The sequence below is a fragment of the Rousettus aegyptiacus genome, unplaced genomic scaffold (assembly GCF_014176215.1).
Source record: "Rousettus aegyptiacus isolate mRouAeg1 unplaced genomic scaffold, mRouAeg1.p scaffold_m13_p_15, whole genome shotgun sequence".
Classification (NCBI taxonomy): Eukaryota; Metazoa; Chordata; class Mammalia; order Chiroptera; family Pteropodidae; genus Rousettus; species Rousettus aegyptiacus.
Genome location: NW_023416290.1, coordinates 262521 through 281646, shown reverse-complemented (window position 1 = coordinate 281646; position 19126 = coordinate 262521). Strand labels below are relative to the sequence as shown.

Here is a 19126-nt window from a genome sequence, read left to right as displayed (position 1 = left end):
ACCAACCAATGAATTCTTATACTTAAAAATATGTTGAAGATATTAATTTTTTTTTCCTCAAGGGAAACATAAGGGGTGCTCGCACTATCAATACAAATATCTGAAGTATTTTTAACACTTTAAGTTTCTATTTGGAACACTTTTCATTAAAAAATGTTACTTACAGATATTTTGTTGCATTCTGATATTCTTTCATCGCTAAAGGAGCCATTTGTTTCTATATCCAATCGTGGCCTTTTCCTAATGTTGCCATCTTCCTCTTGTTTTTGAACTTTCATTTCGATTTCTAGCTCTGGTTTTGTGTCCTTGAATAACTGTTCCAATACTTCATTTTCTATGGCTAAATCATCGATGGTCCTTTTTTCTGACTGGAGTTTTTCTGCAGAAAGAGATTTATTGGCAGAGTTTTTCACAGTGGGTTTGAGGTCTACATCCGTAAACAGGTGACCTGTTTTCCTCCCCACAGGCTCATTGTGAGGTAGAGGCTGCTCGTTATTTCTCCATATTGAGGGTGTAGCGGGTTGTGTTTCTTCTAAAAGAGAACAAGACGTTTCTATTCTTGCTGATTTAGATGAGATTTCTTGATTTTCTTCATCCCTTTCCCTTAGATTTAAAAAGAAGAGGAAAAAAAAATAGACAAGTAAACAGCTACGTAATTTAATAGCTTGGCAGTATTTACATCCTCCCTCATTTAATTCACAATATTCTTGATTTTATTAACAATATTACTAGAAATAAAAAAACAGACATCTGAAAACAGTGGATAATTCATATATACTCTACTGTTTGGAGAGGACTGATTGACCTTATGGCCAAAACAATATGGAGATATCCATCTTCTCTGCTGAAGTGGCTGTAGTGATAAATCAATGAGAAAAGGTAGAAAAATATACAACTACAACTTGTTGCCAGGAAACAGGAGCTTACTTTACAATGTGGGAATAAAACACGATGGGTCAATGAGAGCTGGATTCAAGATAATAAGTCACAGACGTTAAATCCGGAATACACTACAGACTACACACTGCCAGCGATATGTGACCCAGAGCTTTCTAGACAATTCTGTATTGTTCGTTCCGCAAGCACTGAACACCATATTCATTAAATTGTACTAAGGCCTATAGAGGACATTAAAACTCAGGTCCCTACTCTCCAGGAATTCCCTGGATTCACACTGAATGGGATACTCGAGGCGACATTTTACTAAGTCTACCTAACGTCAGGGTACTGGGCAGCCTGATCAAGACGTTTTTGTAATAATTTAGGCGGTCAGAGTTTGAACCAGAAAGCTGGTGGCACAGATGGAAAGGGAGGAATTTATTAGACACTGAAAGTAAGAATCAACACTACTGGTTTGGGGAGGCAGAGGAGGAAGAGTCAAAGATTCTGACAAATTAAACCCCGAACGAAAAAAGCACATTCATTCACAGCGAAGAAGATCCGGCCTGTCATTTGGGAAAACAGCAGGATATTACTGTGGAAAAATAGAAGTGAAGCTTAAAGGATAAATTAGGGCCAAATGCATTGCTCATCTGTAATAACATCCTGAAATCCTGAAGGTAGAGTCCTCAAGGTATAAAATGCAGTAGCAGGAGGAAAAAAGTCCTCAAAAAAAAGGGGCAAAGGGCAAGTCAGAGAGGGAAAGAGCTGGAACAGGCCACTGCCACGACAGCCGAGGAGACTCGAGGAGACGGGCGCAGGAGCTGCGTGCCGCCAGAAGGCCGCCTGCCTGGGCCATGTGTCGGCAGTGGCTTTTGAGGATCATCGGGATCAAGTACTGCCAGTTTAGGAAGAGCCTAGAGAAACGGGCGCAGCCCGCTCACGGCCATCTCCGTCCCGGAGAAGTGCACCAGCGACGGCAAGAGGAAGGCAGCAGCGAGAGGGAGACGCGCAGGGCAGGCTCCAAGCAGCGAGGCAGGGCCCCCCCACGGAGATCTAGAGACCGAGAGGGCAGCAGGCGGAGCCCGTCCTTCCTCCTGGCGGCGGGAGAGACCACCGAGGAGCGGGCGAGGGGCCTGGGGGTGGCAGAGGGAAGCAGGCCAGCGGCCCCACCGACGCCAGGTGCGGAAGAGAGGAGGAAGCGGGGTCCGTCCGGGGCCTTGGTGCGGGAGAGGAGACCAGGTCAAGGGCCCCAAGGGCCCCAGCTTTCCAGAGACTATACGCCACTCCACGATTGCAAAACAAGTCCTGGCCTTTCTCGGAGGCACAGAGAGGTGTACCTAACAAGCGCACCTTTTCTTGGCGGTCGGCTGGAAGTAGTTCCTGATGGAGTTGGGCTGCGGCTGCCGGGAAGCCTGAGCCCTCCTGCTGCCCCCCCGGGGCTCGGTGGGGGACAGCTGGCAGGCCGCGAGGTTCATCCTCGCCACAGTCCCTGATGTGACAGTGCTGTTATCAGAATTCATTTTGGGGGGTTCCTTCACAGTGGATGTTTCTTGAGAAAGCATTCTGAATTTTTGTTCCACTCTGGAGATTTTCATTTCTTGTGGCCTTTCACTCAAATCCGCACTGTAGCAAAATAAAAGAATGCAAGGTAATCAAGTTTACAGCGATTTTTACCTAGAAACAAAGTCCTCTAAGTAGTACTGACATAATACAGCCTGAGAACATAATTATTCTGAGACGATAATTCAGCGAATATATTTTACTCTCCTGAGAAGTAGCTCCTGAGCCACCATGCTCCGAGGACCAACGGTCCCTGTCTCCTCTTCACCCCGCAGTACACAACAGGCCTACCACACCATGAAAAAATTACCGGACGTGCACGGAATGTCGACTTAGTACCCCATAACAAATTAAACAGGGTGATAATCCTAGGTAATTTTACTTTAAGATTTTTTAATTATTTCCATGCAAAAAATTAAAAAAATAAAAATCAGAAAAATAACTTCCTATTGACCAGTATCATATACAATGGGGCATTTTAGATCACTGTCAATGAACTTATGTGGTTATATTCCAGGCAGATGATCTCTGCAACACAACTCAACCCTAGACTGGCAGAAACATATTTTAAACACATGTATGCACACATAGTTCTATAATGCATAGTTGTCAAACTTATTTCACCGGTCACAAATAAAGCAGTATAATTCTTTATGGTCTTCTGTGTACATTCGCAAGGAACAATAACAAAAAAAAACTTAAATCTTAAGACGGGGCTGTCATCGCGGCACAATGACCAGAGTTCCACGGCTGTGACAGAGCTCAAGGGCTCAAAGAGCCAAATATATTTACTCTCTGGTCCTTAGAGAAAGCTTGCTGATCCCTGCGCTAACACGTTGTCTGCCCCAGCACCTCTGCCTCCCACGCTTCATCCCCCAGGAGACGCCCGGATAAACGCGCAGAGTAACCACAGACAGGAGAACGAGCTTGTCGTCGGCGAGGCCTCACCGCGTGTCTGCTTGCTCTGACTCCGTGTGGGCTGCGCACATCATCTTGTTCGCTGGCGCACCTGGCGTTAGTTTTTCTTCGACTGACAAGCCTTGGGAAAGGCTGGGCCCTGCAGTCGCCGCCTTTGATCCTGTAAGTCACACAAGAGGAAGAAGGAACATGACTGCTACTCACAAGACTGACCTCTGGTCGCTCACCTCGTCAGACTGGTATGCTGAAGGGACTGGCTAGGGAAGATGGCACGCGGCTGTCCCCGGCCAGCGGAGCCAGCCACTCTTTACCGAAATGCCTGTAAGCCGCCTGTCAGCATCTGCGACGAGCCTGTCTAAACCCAGTCATTTTACAGCTACATCAAATACTTCGCAGTAAAGTATTACCAACCAAAATAAAAATAATCAACTGAAATTCTATTTCAAATTATGCTTTCAGTAGACAAAAAAAAATACATTTCTTTCCTACAGAAAGTATATCTACCCTACTGTCTATACAAATCAAAATCAACATGTTTTCTTTTTAGGAGGAACACGCTATTTGAAAAAATGCATAAATGGGTTTAGACGTAAACGTCTTGGCTGCTATGGGAAGGCACGACCCCCTCACCACTTCACGCGGAGCAGCTGAGGGGGCGCTCCGTCCCGGCCCCCACGACACCCCGCGGCAGCCGCTCACACTCATGCACACGCACGAGCTGCGCGACCACGCCACCTCACCAATCCTCACCCACCAAACGGGATCAGCACAATTCTTCCCTCACAAATTGTTTTGAGGACAAAATGAACAGGGAAATGGAGCGCACTCAGAAAATGCTTGGAACATAACGAGTGAGCACTGTGCCAGCGTGAGCCGTCACCACTGTCCTCACGCCTCGCACCTGTTCACATGTGACTGTCCCTGGGACACGTGGGCCAGGGACGGAGTCTTGCTCATCTCTGCAATGTCTGGTGTACGGTGGACATAAATAAGTAAAAGAAATTAAACTGACAGATCGTTTTTAAAAGCTGACATCTGCTGAGCACCCACGCTGACTCATCACTGTTAGGCCCTCGTAACATGGGTGTGTTTAACAAGTGTTCGCTGCTGCTTCCCAATGACTCTGCCACTCTCCTTCCCTGACCGCCTTAGGAGCTCACTGGCGTCTCCTTAGACACACCTGTCCCTAAAATTCATTTTAGCTTGCACAGAATTTTGACAAAAATAACAACTAAAGCTGCTTATCCGACCACCGAAAGAACAATCATACATGGGACCTAACGACCAAGAACAGCCAGTGTCTGCTGACGATGGGGTTATTCGCGACGCCCGCCGTGCTGGGCATGCAAGGGATGTGTCTGCTCCGACCTGCTCGCCTCTGGACTCCATAATTATAGGTGTATAACGAACATTCAATAAACACTTACTGAATAAATGAATGAATGAATATGGACCACGAGGAGGAAAGAAAGGAGGGGGCAGGGCAGGGGAGGAGACACGCATCCTCCCTGTCCCCCTGACACTGGCTGTGCTCTAAAACTGTGCGTACGACTAGAGCCCACACAGACCTACCTAAGACTTTGTGCAAGAAGTCGTACTACTCATTCTAATGGAGTTTCTCCCAATTCCGCATGACCTTGTTTCCACGTGAAATAACGCAGCAGGGGAAGGTACGGGCTTAGCAGTCAGGACACCTACATTTTAGGACCGGCTTTGCCGTGGACTACCTATGAGACCTCAACTTTGCTCAGCCTTGAGACAGCACACCTTCTAATAAAAACAGAGCAGAGCATCTCTATGACCCTTTCAGCCAAAAACACATTTCCAACAGTGGCTGATCAAATTTGGTTGCTCTCCACTGAAAAAGACGATCTTGTGTAACTTTGATCGATCAAGCAAATATAAACTACAAACAAGGCCTGTGCTTGCTGCTGTGGGGAACCCAAAATTAACAAGCGCTTACAATCTAGTGGCTGAAAGAGGCACAGTAACTACTAGTTACATTCCAAAGTAGGAAGAAACTCTAACTGGAATGCCAAAAAAACAGTTACTGGGGAGCACAAAACAGAATAACTAGTTCTGACTTAGAGGAGAGCTACGGGAGAAAAAAACCACTTAGAAAACGTTACGAAGCAGACGGGCGTCTGTGGGACGCGGCAGAGTCGGACCGGCAGTGTTGGCGTTGCAGGAACGAGACTGTGACGAGCAAGGCACAGGAGTGTGGGAACGGCAAGTATTACAGCGCGTGCACTCTCGGGGAGGTGCGTTTTTGAGATGAGGGTGCCAGGGGAAGGCTGCTGCTAAACCGCTGAGTGCTCATCAGTCTAGAAGAGGGCTTGGTGACCTGCGCCAATGACAACGACAGCTAGGGAGTTCTAAAGGCTACTAGTGGTGAAGCAAAGTATTAACTGTAGCGATGACTACGGAGGCAGGGCCTGTGCTGGGGGCAACAAGACGGCCTTCCAGAGCAGACATGGAGGGTCTAAACAGGGCTGTGGCTGTGAGAAGGGACGGCATCAGGCCTCGTGAGCAGACGCTACAGAGGAAAAACTTCAGGTCTTGTGAGAACAAGAAAGGACCAAAGTTCATGGTCAGAGTGTCCCCTCGGTGTACATGGAAACCTCCCCTCAAGCTCGGTTCTTCCCTAGATCTTCTGACCCAGTGGTTCTTAGCATTTGTATAATAAACACGAGCTTAAAATCAATCCGAACAAACCAAGATGCCTTGTTGCACCCCGGAATGTTCTCAATGACAGAGAATGTGAATTTGCATTAAAAATGTTTCTGAGGCATCTATCTAGTTGAGAACTAGTTTTCTAAAAGAGAAACAGAAGACAGGTGTCCCATAAAGGAGCTGGGACAAGGGGAGCTACTCGCACAGATACAATGATTCTGTTTGTTGTCATATGGTTTTGTTTTGTTGCGTTGTTTAAGTCTGAAATTACTGATCGGTTCCTCTGTTTTTTTCTGTACCAGAACACAAATCCACTGTCAACAAAAAAAATATCTACAGTGCATGCTCTCTCTAAAGGCTGTGGGGCTTCTCTCTTTAGTATCCATAATGGAGTAGTTCTGTCTCTAAGAGAGGCCGAAAAGCTGGTCTTTAGTTTCCGACTCTCAGGATGAATTCTGGGAATGTTAGTCATGGATTTTGGGGAAATATTCATTATATCACAATTCCAGCAAAATAAGTTATTTGGACAAGCCCTCTCCACTCACTCCACAGCACCTCTTTGTACTTGCCCCAGCCAGGACTGACTGGCGTCTGCTTGCTTGCTTGTTAACCATCTGAATCCTGACCTTTAGAATATAAAGTTTACAATAACAGGCAACTTGTTTACTTTATTCACCACTGTATCTTCGGCACTTAAAATAGTATCTGGTATGCAGCTGCCACAAATATTTGTCAGATGAATAAATGGCTGAATGGGAAAGGTGCGTTTTAAAAGACAGTGAAAATGGTCACCCCTGGCAAGTATGTAGTAATGTGCACGTATAGCTTATCATCAATTTAGAGAAGAAAGCTACTAAAGAATAAAATAATGCTGTAATTACCTGAACTGCGTTGGCCTCGAGGATCACAGTAGTTCTCTGTAGTCATGAAAACAACTGCCAATCCGATTTCTGCCTCAGGAATAGGTCTAAGACCCTGCCTGTAAAAACAGAATAGTTTAAGTATGATAATATCTTCCAATTAACATTTATTAATATGATGTCGAGTTGACTCTTTTTCCCCCACATAGCACAGCCGCTTTATAGTACAGAGAGAATTTCAAACGCATGGTGTGCTAGCTCATTCGCCAGAGCAGCCTTAAATGGGCAGATCCACCATGTTCTACTAACTCAGTTACTTCAACTGTAACGTAAATGCTAGAATAAAGGATACAAGTCCTTCCAGATCTAAAATTCTCTAATGTTCACAATATCCAGATAAGCAACAAAATACATTTTTATAAGCAAATCTACATTTATTTTAAAACTTAAAAGTAAGAAGCAGCAGGGAGAAGTGGGAGGAGAGAGAAAAATACAAAAAACTATATGTAAGTTTTATCTCTACCTGCGTTATGATTTCAAGTTTAGAAAATCAGATCACTTTATGAAATTGACATGTGCTAAGAAATCATATTAAAGAAATCTTATGGTGGACCTATCTTCTGTTGTTCTATAATGTGGATAATAACTGATTTTATAAAACAAAAATAATGTAATACAATTTAATAATGTTACATAGATACAATACCTCAAATTTTAACACTTTTAACACTTACTGTAAGACACCTGAAATGGTTGCAGTAGTTTAAAAGGTCTTTTTCAGGTGCTTACTTAACATTTGGTTTTTTGTATATATTGTTTGCCTTAACTTAGATTCAACTATAGGTACAATTCTAACAGTATTACACTAAAATAAATTTTTTTTTTAAAGTATTATAACCAAGTGATCACATTTACCTACTTATAATTCAGGCAATTTAAAATCGGTATTTTATTATCCTACTGATGTTTCTAAAACTGTAAATATACTATGAAAATTAGTTACAAAGACTGGCTATATAAAGTAAAACACTTTAAATGCATATGTAATAATGGAGCCACACAACAGTACATCGTCTCAGCTGGGAAACAGTGGAAACACTCCCTGCCAAGTCGACAGCGACGCACATGTGGCTAATACCCCCACTCCCGTCAGCACTGCTCCGGAGGCCCCAGTGGGGACAAAATGGAGAGAGAGGGAGGTACCAGAGGCATGAGAGTTAAAAACAGGATAGAAATGTTATTATTTACAGATGACATGATTTTACAAAAAAAAAAAAAAAGACTACAGATAGATGATTAGAAATAAAAGAGGAGTCTAGCGAGGTGGCAGGATATAAGAACAGTACCTCAATGTCGACTAAAGTTCTACACATCAACGGTAAACAACTAGAAGATACAATTAAAGAGACAATATCATATATTTATGTTATACCTACCATAGATATAATATCTACCAGAGAACAAGTAGTGCTAGGAATAAATCTAATAAATGGTATTTAAGATCTCTAAAGAAAAATTATAAAATTTGTTAATTCTCCCTAAACTGATTTGTGAATTCAATGGAATTTCTAATCAAAGTCCCAACAAGGTTTTTGAAATGATTCTAAAATGTGCATGAAAAAAGGAAGAGCCAGGAAGAGCCAGGGTGCTTCTGAAGAAGAGCAAGACAAAGAGATTTGTCCTATTAGATATGAGATCGTAACTAAAGTTATAGAAATTAAGACAGTGTGGCTAACAGTGTGGGCAAGGACAGATATACTGATCAATGGGATAGGATAAAGTCAAAAAGTTCATTTCCAGATAGATTCAAACAAAGTTAAAAAACAAAATATCAAAATACTAGTAAAAATTAGTTAAAAAAAAAAAAAGTATATTCTTTTTCACAGCAGTAAATGCATCTCCATTAAGTGAAATGTTTATGGTATGAGTAACTGAAATTTTACTTTTTCCTTCAGCAAACCCATAAAAGAAAAAAAGGAATGTCCATTGTTAGAAGGACTCTTGGGACAGGAAAATTGAATATTGCAAGGCGATAACGACAGGCTTTTTAAGCATACAGGTACCCTCAGCCCTAACTACTTTATGCTAGGTGAATAAATATTTAGTCAACAGACTGTCAAGCCCAATGTTTTGACAATACATTTGGCTTCAACAGTGCTAAGATTATTAATACTAATAAAAAGTCTAAGAAAAACCCTTGATTTAGCTCTTTCAAACTCTCCCTCCCCACTACAAACAATATTCTAGGATATCAGGCATGTTTTTCCTACTTTCCCGTAATAGTCTATATAAGAGGAATAAAAAATTTTATATGCATTTTTAATGGGTATTAATCATCAAGGGACAAACACATTTCTGCTCTAGGCAATTTCGGAAAATAATTTACATGAGTTTTAACTTTCTCAGCTGCTACTTAGTCTACAAAAAAACTAACGAACTGCTTTGTTAGAGAGGAGAATTCTGCAAATTCTATGGAAGTAATAAGAAAAGGCAGAAAATACTGAGATAAAACTATCACGGACAAAGATATTCTATTTCTAGCATACTCAGTCACAAGACGTTTTCAAGTGCTAGTCACAAAACGCCTTTAATAGTAATGATCAGCTATGCCTTCTCCTGTTGCACCCAGTGCGACAAGAAACATTCGAACCGCCCCCTGGCACCTGTGTCCCGTGGGGCACAAGCCTGCACCTGTGCAGCAGCCCCAGGATGGCGTGGGCGCGGTCCCGCCGAGCATCAGAAGCCGTGGTCTGGGACCCTGGCCCTGCGCCGCCGATGTCAACCACACAGGTCCCAGGCGCCAAGAAGAAGCTGTCATCTTCTCCGCTGTCCTCCGTTACCAACCTGGCATCCCCCCCTCCGAAAACGACTGCCGAACTTAACTTCTTATGCTAAATCGGGTAAAAAGGAAAAAGCCACAGTTATTTGCTGGAGCGTAGTCTACGAGAGTCACCTGGACGTAAGAGCACAGGGAAGTGGCACTGGTCCTGCTTCTGGAGAGCACGACCTGAGCTTGCGGGCTGAGGAACGCCCGGCTCGCAGGCCCCTCTGCGGCCCGGTGGCCCCTCTGCCTGCCGGGGCCGGCGTGACGTGCCCTCTGCCAGAAGGCCCTGGAACTCCCGTTTCAGCACACACAGACGGTCAACAACTGCCTACTTACTGAGCAATTAAGAACTGAAACCCAAGTTTTCTGCCCCCTCCCCTTACGTATTTATATAAAATTAACTAACAAGCCAGGTAGCAAATATTAAGGACAAAGATAATCATGTCCACCAACAACGGGCAAGTCCTGGTGCCTGGGCAGTTTTATATCCCACTTCGCACTTTTACACAAGATCTCAAAAAGAAGATGCACTGATAACCATTAGTACCAGTAATAATTTGTCCTAGTTGATAATGTTTTCCTTAGGAAAATTTAGCTGATAACATTACCTGTCTGGCATCCAGAAATACAAATGTTTTCCCTTTGAAGATCTGTTTCCTCTCCTGTCGTCCTGACAGGTCAATATTATTACTTCCAATAGCTGGCTCATCAATAGGGGGGTAAAAACTGTGGAAAAAAATTACAGTGTATTCCAAATATACACTATTCTGTATGTGTAAATGAAGTGGCTACCTAGATATTAGAAAGGCTTAATTTCCATAACAACATTAGATTATTTTTTAAGAGTAAGTTTTTATCAGGACAAATGACAAAAAGTATCCAAATGTCTTTTTTAGAAATATGAAATATGGTGACAGGTGTCATATAGAACAGCAGAAATGTTCTTAATTTTCTGAAAATAAATAATCCAAGGCTACTCAATCATAATAAGATCTAATTAATGTATATGACTCAAACAAGCTATGTGAATTATAGAGGTTGAGAGAAATATCATCCATAAAGATCAAATTCTATTAGCATCTTGTGTTTGCTTAGGAACAAATATGTATTAATGTTCATATTCCAATTCTGTGAACTACTACTATAAGTTTAAGAGTTTTATTAGACATCTCTTTGGAAAAGCTGAGAAAATTAACACTTTCCTTATTCTGTCAATTCGAATAAAATTTCCAAGAGAAGTTTAAAACATCTTATTCATCCATGGGAATGAGGGAAAAGAAGAAAATAGAAAGGTGAAATCGACTGTTAATTCTCAAGCCTCTCAGTCTATAGTTTCAACTTTCTACATAAACGGATCTTTCGCTACAGCCATTCCTAAGTTACCAGCATTTCAGTTCACCTCTGCCTTCCAGTAAAAATTACTAATGTTCATGGATAATGGAGGACTCAATATTGTCACACCGTCAGGTCTTCCCAAATTGATATGTAAATTCAACGCAATCCAAATAAAACTACCAGCAAGTTATTTTGTGGATACTGACAGATCCTGAAATTTCTACAGAGGCAAAAGACCCAGAACAGCCAACAAAATACTGAAAAGGATGTTCTAACTCGACTGCAAAATAGTGACTCCTAGAACCCACAACTTCAAATGAGCGAGTCATCTGCAAGCAGGATAGACCTAGCAGGATGGAATGCAATCCACTGCGTCACTCTGGTTTCTAGGTAACTGACTTTAAAATTCTATTCATGCTACTTACAAAGATACACAGAGACTAGTAGAAACTAATTTAACTAGTAACGTTAAATCTACAATAAGAAAAGAGTGCTAGAAAATCCTAATTTATAAATAGGAGAAGTCTTGAATATCTCTTCAAACATCTTTCATCCTTTCTTCCTTTTAACAAGAATTCTCCCATAACTGACACTCCTTTTAGTATAAAAGGCAACTAACATTTCACGTGTATACAAATGGTTAGATTATGAATTACTCTACATGGTGCTGTAACGACACTGCAGACAAAAATATATATTCACACACACACATGACTAAAAAGATGTAAGATTCTTACTGCTTTCCAACAACACTAAAATATGATTTTAAAATTATCTACGGCTCTATGTTATTCACACTGTCAATTCTTAATCCTGCCACAGACAACAGTGGACTGTACCCAGCACCAGCACATATGCAACATTTGTTATACCAAGAAACAACCAATGAAGAATCTGGGGATCCTTTCTTCACATGCTAACAAAAAACTTCACTAATAAAATTGAACTATAACATCAGATACTGAAACAATCATTGAAAAGGGAATTAACTTGAAAGTTAGTGCTAGTCTACAGCCAGGCCACCCTGAACGAGCCCGATCCTATCTGATCTCAGAAGCTAAGCAGGGTCAGGACTGGTTAGTACTTGGATGGGAGACTACCTAGGAAGACCAGGTGCTGTAGGTGCAAAAATAAAAAAAAAAATAAGGGATTGTAAGCTGACAAGGTCCTTGCAATCTGTGAGGTCAACCAAGGGTTGCCTCACCTAAAAAAAAAAAAAAAAAAAGAAAATCAGTGCTATCACTTTGTATATCATATTTTATTATACTTAAAACACACAACATACCTTTCAATTTGTGGAAGCTGTTCCTTGGACTGAACTGCTTTAAGAAATTCAGTAAAATATTCTGGCTTTACAACTGGGCGTCCACAAATGAGCGCACATATTGTCTAATAAGAAGAAAACCTATGTGTGAATACATGTCCTCATGCTAGCATATTTTAAAAAATGTTTTTAGTTATAAACTATAAAGGGGCTGTCCTATCCCTTTTATCCCTTTTCTTCTCATCTCTCTAAATTTATAAAAAAGCCATGATCTATAAAATAGAAGTCAGTATTGTCGTTGCTTAGTTTAGTATGCAAATCCCTTTATAATCTCATTCACTTATTAGAACCTACCAATTACAATATTAATTTAAAAACTGCTCTGGGAGAGTAGAACAACATAACATAAAATATATTTCCATTTCAAAATGTATTCCAATTTTTAAGATATTAAAATGTTAAAAGTGTATCTTAGGACTGAGGCAATGTAACATCTGTCCTAAAGAAGACAGTATCAAGAGACAAACATGAGAGAAAAGACCTTTTTAGCCTGTCTTTCCACCAGATTGTGACAGGGGAATAAAGTCTGTTCAAGAAAGTAGATCACTATTTGGGATTGGGTAAAAGCTCACAATAAGTATATACAGATGGGGAAGGGGGCTTCAACTAGCAAGTGAATTAAGCTATAAATAAAATAGAGTCATGAAATTTGAGAAAGATTAGAAAATACAACCAGCTGTAAGGGTGCATCCCCACTGTAAACTAATAAGTGGGCACTTTGATTATGAATCTATTACCTCTGAGTGTGCCAGCATAAATTAGTACTCAACTGAATTTTTAAATCAATTTCATAAACTTGCAGAGATGAAAAGATCCTTGGTCAGATGACCCCACCAAAATACAAATTTGAATTGAGGTTCAATCTGAGCGGCAAGCCCTTCTCTATGATACCTCAATAGCTATAATACACATTCTAATTTAATCAATTATATTAGATAGTAAAGGATTTTTCTATCCAATAAAAGAATCTGAGTGTTTCTTGCTTTTTGCTATAGATGTTAACCTAAAACAATCCTATGTATACATGACCGACTTGTTTAAAAGGAGATGAATCACTTCCCAATGTCTTTCTTCAATTAGCTTTGGATATAACCAAATCTGACAAAGAGGCAAAATCTGAAAACATACCAAAATATGCATTACTTCTGAATAGTCAGCATCTTCTAAAGGCACACAATCCACAAATCTCCAGATTGTAAAGATACATTAGCATAATATTAAACTACAAGGCCTCAAAAAAGTATTTGTGATTAGGGCCTGGAACCAAATAAAAACTAAAAGCACATTGAGACGGGATGACGGAGACAGGAGAACGAAGACTTGACAGGACACATGTGATGCGAACTCTGAAGACCGGCAGCTGATCTCTCGTTGCTTCGCTCTTAGAATAAAAACACAAACTACACACTGTACAGACTTCTTGGGGAAGAGATAACATAAGTCATTTTTTAAAATGCTAACTCAAAATCTGGCATAGAATTTCATGTGTTTCTGCTTACTGCACATAATAAACATGTTTTTTAAAAGCTATTTCCACCTAATTGGTACACAAAGGCATGGTGCTGGCATATGTAAATCTACAATTCTGATAAGTTTAAAGTAAATGACTTTAAAAATGACTGTGTATGGGAAGTGAATAAGTTTAAATTCACAGAACTTATTTTAACATAACAACAAGGCATTCGACCTACTTTAATGGTAACTTTAACTGATTTCATGACAAGGTGAGTGCATTCTTCTGTCCAATTGTTTACAGTAAGTCCTCCAAGGTTCAATATAGCTTGGTTTAAAGTGATCTTCCCAGAGACATCCAAACAAGAAGAGCATGCAACCAAGGGCTCATACTCTACTCTGTAAATAAAAATGAGTTACACAAAGTTTTAACATCAGTTAGAAAGATGGCAACCTACAGAACTTTAAACTTGAAGCTCACATCACATGATGTGATTTTAATTTTTATGTATTATTAAATTTCATTATTAAAATAATGAAGTCATTGCTTCCTAAATCTGGAGTTGCAGAGTGAATATTACACTCTCATCTATGTGAAATCAAACAAATGTAGTTCAAAGACACAATGGAACTTTACTCAAACTCTTATCCTGGTTATTACCTATCACTCACAAAGACGCATGGACCATGTGTGGTACAAAGTTCACCACTGAGCTAAGTAGGAACTAAGTTAGACTTCTGTGTTCTTTAGAATTTGATTAGTGCAAAATAAAGCTGTCCATTTTTAATATCAATTTTAAAAATTCTTACCTGAATTTACTTTCATACACTCCAAATGCAATTCTATCCCCTGGCTTCAAAGTACGGGAAAGGCCATTTTGCATTTTTTCTTCATTAACAAAGGTTCCATACTTAGAATTATCTTTTATTGTCAATACAGGAATTTCATCTATTTGACTCTGAAAACAGTCAACAATTTAAAGTGTTTTACCACTCAGTAAGTATTCAAAAATGTTTTCCTATACCTTTAAGAATAGACACAATACCTAAACATCACTGAACAGATCCAGCATTTGCTGATATGTAGTATTTAGTAAAAATAATGGTTTTTCTTCCTTATTACTACCAGTATTATCATGAGCACAGCTATTTTGATGTATTTGTATTACTTTTATTACCCAACGTTGTAATCAAACCAACCAACCAATCAAAACAAACTCAAATCCATTCAAAGAGCTGTAGGGAATAAGCAACAGCTGTTTACCCTAATAAAACCAATTCCCGATACGAAAACCCGTCTTAAACAGGAAATACCTGTGTTCACAGAGCTATACAAACTCTAAAGCAGACCTGACAATCTGTTCACTGCTCTAGTTCCAGACTTGGTACAGAGACTGACACACAGTAGGCACTCAATAAATGTTTAAGTAAATAAATATGTTCTTCTTCCTCTGAATTTCTAAATTAGAACAAACAGTAAAATACTGGAACAGAAACTCCAATTATTAAAATAGGCAAATACCACGGGTACCACTGCCCAAATGTAGGTATTTAACGTTTGTAAATTAAAAAAAAAAAAAAATTAACAGTTTTATGAAAAATCCTACAAATTCTTACATATGCACCAAGGTAATCTTTTATGATTTCAACTCCCTTACTTAAGCTGGTGAAATAAAATTAGTAACATACCAGATTGGTTACAGAAAAGTTAGCAGTTAACACAGCATGATTTCGGCTAATTGACTGATCATTTTCAATTAGGATGCCACAGTTTTTCCTTCCAACAACATACTCAACACCAGTCAAAAGTCTGTATGGTTCTAAGAGAAATGAAAAAAAAATAGATAAAACCACGTGTGTGTATATGCATATATACATGCAGACACATATAAAACAGATAAGGCAAATATTTACGTAAAATAGTTTTATTTTGCTATTTAAATATTAATGGTCAACTCTATAAATCAAACTTATTTTTCCGGTAAAGCCTCACTGAAGGCCGCAAAAGATTAAATAGATGGAAAGCTCTACCATTTTTCTAAGAATAAACCAATTCTTAGAAAAATGGTAGAGCTTGAAGTGTGACCGGTCAGCCAAGTTAACTTCTAAATTTAATGCATTACCAAACGAAATCCAAACGCGGTTGACCCTTGAACGACGCGGTTTCGCACTGTGCGCTGATGACCTGTGGAAGACCAGCGCGACTTAAGTTGCGTGGGTTCGGGAAGGGGGCGGTGACTGTCGCCCCTAACCCCTGCGTTGATCGGGATAAACGGAAATAAGATGTAAAAATCTGCCAAGAGAATGATGACAACTACGCGCACTGGCCCTAGCAGAGGGCAGAACGCGCCGCAAAGCTGCAGCCACTACAAATACCGTACGCAACGGGAGAAAACGCCCCGGACCACGCACCAACAGCTCGGCCACGTGTCCTGTGGGGCTCGCGCCCGGCGTCAGAGGCGGCACCTGCGCGGGGTGGGACCGGGGACCAGACTGGGCACAGGGCGCAGGCTGCGGGCTCGCCAAGCTCGGCCCGGGCACACTGGACCCCGCTGCCGAAACGCGCGTCGCGCGGGACTGCGTGGCGAAGTCCCAGTCAGCCAACCCCTTCACCCGAGTTTCCTCAGCTTCTGTAGGGAACAGGCGACCGCCGTCACCGCCGTAACGCACTGTGTCTCCTCAAAGCTGGACACGCAGGCGTCACAGCCGACGTCGGCCACTCGCTCAAGGGCCGCCACCTCGCAGTGGCCGCTGTCGCAGGAGCCAAGGCCACCTCGCGCAGCGGGCGGGGCGGGGCCGCGCCCACGCCCCGCCCCCGGGCCTTCGCCCCGCCCCCACGACTGGGGCACGTTCGCCCCGCCCAAGCCTAAGGCCCCGCCCCCGAGCCTACGCCCCGCCCCCACGACTAGGGCACGTTCGCCCCGCCCCGAGCCCAAGGCCCCGCCCCCGGGCCTACGCCCCGCCCCCACACCCGGGGCTCGTTCTACCGCCCCGCCCGGCGTGTCTGACGCCCCCGGGCCCAATGCCCGCTCCGCGCCGCATCCGACGCGCACGACGCTCCGCTTCCCGCGCACGACGCAGCGTCCCGCAGTCGACGAGCGAAGCGGGGACGAGGCGGTGCCGGAACGCGGCGGCAGGGGCGGGGCCGAGCCGGAAGCAGCGCTGCCCAAACCCTCTGCCCAGGCATCTGTCTCTGGGAAATCGGTTCCCGCACACAAACCTATCTGTCTCACCTCGGGCGGGGCCCGCGGCGGGGAGCAGCTTCCACATGGGTCCCGTCCTCAGCGTCGGAGCGACGTGCGACCGCGCAACCGCAGCTGACAGACTTGCGTGGCAGCAGCCCCCGTGATCCGGCGGGCTCCGTGACGTGTGCGTTCCCCGGACCGCGCCTGCGTAGGAAGCGGGTAAGACAGATAGCCACGTGGCTTCTGGTAGCCACCTGGTGGCTAGGACGGGAATAGCGCAGTCTGTATGGAAGTGTGCCGTATTAAAGGACTGGGAAGTACGGATCCCATTGTTCTCGAATATTAGACTTCAGCTTTTTTCTGATTGTGAATGGAAATAGTTTAAAAATTAGCTCCAAAGCAACGTAAGGAGATTTCATACTTAAATACATCAGCACACTACCCACTTATGTAATTCCCTGCATTTGCAGTTTCTTTAGTTGGAATTATTCCTTTCTATGGCTCCTAACAATGATGATAATTAAGGGGAAGCTATGGATTTCAACCCGGTCAACTCATTATTCTCACTCTTCTCCAAGCTCAAATCAACTTACCCTAACCTCTCTGTTTCATAATGTTACACTTTCATCTATCAGGAGCTAAATCCTTTCCACTTCCGCTTGTACCACACTGGTGCAGGCTCTCCTGCTCCAGTAACCCCTGATCCTTCTCCACCCGCGGCCTGCACGGATCTATTCCACATCCTGCACACTACAGAGTGAACACTCTAGAGGACACTTCTGATCGTGTAAGTTCCGGTTCTCAAAATAATGAAGAAAAAAGTGTCACTTTAAAATGCTAGTTTACCAGTCTCTCTTAGCAACGCAGATGCAAAAATCTTAAACACAAAATTAGCAAAATGAATCAAGTGGTATATAAAAAAGATAATCATGAGTAAGTGGAGTTTACTTCAGAGATGGAAATGTGCGTGTTAACTGACAGGGAAAAAATAATGTAATAAACCAGAATAACAAAAAAAGGAGAGAGGAAATCATGTGATTATTCTGGTAGTCGTAGAAAAAGCATTTGATAAAATTCGGCATCCATTCATGGTAAAAACTCAGCAAAGTAAGAATAGTGGGAACATCCTTAATCTGATAAAGGTCATCAATGAAAAAATTGCAGCTTTCATTATAATTACGGTGAATTATTGAATGTTTCCGATATTGGAAATGAAGCAACATATTTGCTTTTGCCACTTATTTTCAAGATGGTATTGGCTGCTTGAACCAATGCACATGGATTAAAAAGGAAGAACACACTGATTATTCACAAATAACATGATTGTGTATATCGAAAGATCTAAAGGATCCTATTTGCAAACTATTTGAATTAAGTGAATTTAACAAGGTCATTGGAAACAATATATAAAAGATGTATATAAAATAGATAATTATAAGAGCACCAAAAGTCATCAAATACTTGGCAATAAATCTATGAAAAGATGTGATACAAAACATTAACTATAAAACGTTATCGACAGAAATTAAGTCCTAAATAAATACAGAAATAATATACCACATTCACAGATTATCAAGATGTCATTTCTCCCAAAATTGATCTGTGAGTCAATGCAATTTCAGCAATGCTTCAGAAGATTCTTTTCAGATTTGTTATAAGCAGATTCTAAAATATATATTGAAATGCATAGACTGAGAATAGCCAAGGAAATTTTGAAGAACAAAGTGGAATATGGAAGAACACCACCAGATTTCAAAATGTAGCATAAAGTCATGGTTATTAAGTCAGTGTTCTATTGTCAGAAGTATAGGAAATAAGCACACGGCGTATAAGACCTAAAAAAGGTGTACATGTATAATTTGATTTTTCAAAAGCAACACTACAGAGCAATGATAGATTTTTGTTTATTTCACCCAGCAAATGATCCAGGGGATACTGGTTAACAGTACAGAAGAAATGAAGACTGACCCTACATCTTTTACACACCCCCAACAAAACCCAACTCCAGATGGATCATAGATCTAAATATGAAAGTAAAATAAACATTTTAAAAGAAAACATGAAGAGAGAAATCTTTCTTAAACAGAACACCAAAAAAGTGTGCCTTGGACCC

General features: G+C 41.6%; 1 protein-coding gene, 1 long non-coding RNA gene and 1 pseudogene across 7 annotated transcripts in view; 2 read left to right on the top strand and 1 right to left on the bottom strand.

Moving 5' to 3' along the window:
- Positions 1-17178, bottom strand: part of NBN (nibrin) — a 28412-nt gene extending 11234 nt beyond the window's left edge. For 5 of the 6 annotated variants that reach the window (XR_004954552.1, XM_016138594.2, XM_016138617.2 and 2 more), the window contains exons 1-11: positions 17062-17178; positions 15518-15648; positions 14639-14787; positions 14068-14227; positions 12338-12441; positions 10326-10443; positions 9585-9784; positions 6915-7012; positions 3391-3520; positions 2233-2505; positions 165-603 (exon numbers count right to left, since the gene is read on the bottom strand). Coding sequence is in view for 5 of the 6 variants with exons in the window: in XM_016138594.2 (XP_015994080.2) it covers positions 165-603; positions 2233-2505; positions 3391-3520; positions 6915-7012; positions 9585-9784; positions 10326-10443; positions 12338-12441; positions 14068-14227; positions 14639-14787; positions 15518-15648; positions 17062-17098 (1839 nt within the window). In the remaining variant the exon portion in view is untranslated. Of the gene's footprint in view, positions 1-164; positions 604-2232; positions 2506-3390; positions 3521-6914; positions 7013-9584; positions 9785-10325; positions 10444-12337; positions 12442-14067; positions 14228-14638; positions 14788-15517; positions 15649-15951; positions 16014-17061 lie in introns of all 6 variants that reach the window. The other variant, XM_016138623.2, reaches the window with a different exon arrangement.
- Positions 12059-12177, top strand: LOC118612223 (annotated as a pseudogene).
- Positions 17110-19071, top strand: LOC118611964. Its single transcript, XR_004954553.1, has 3 exons — positions 17110-17232; positions 17649-17800; positions 18931-19071. It is a non-coding gene; the product is annotated as an uncharacterized LOC118611964 (long non-coding RNA).
- Positions 19072-19126: the final 55 nt, after the last annotated feature.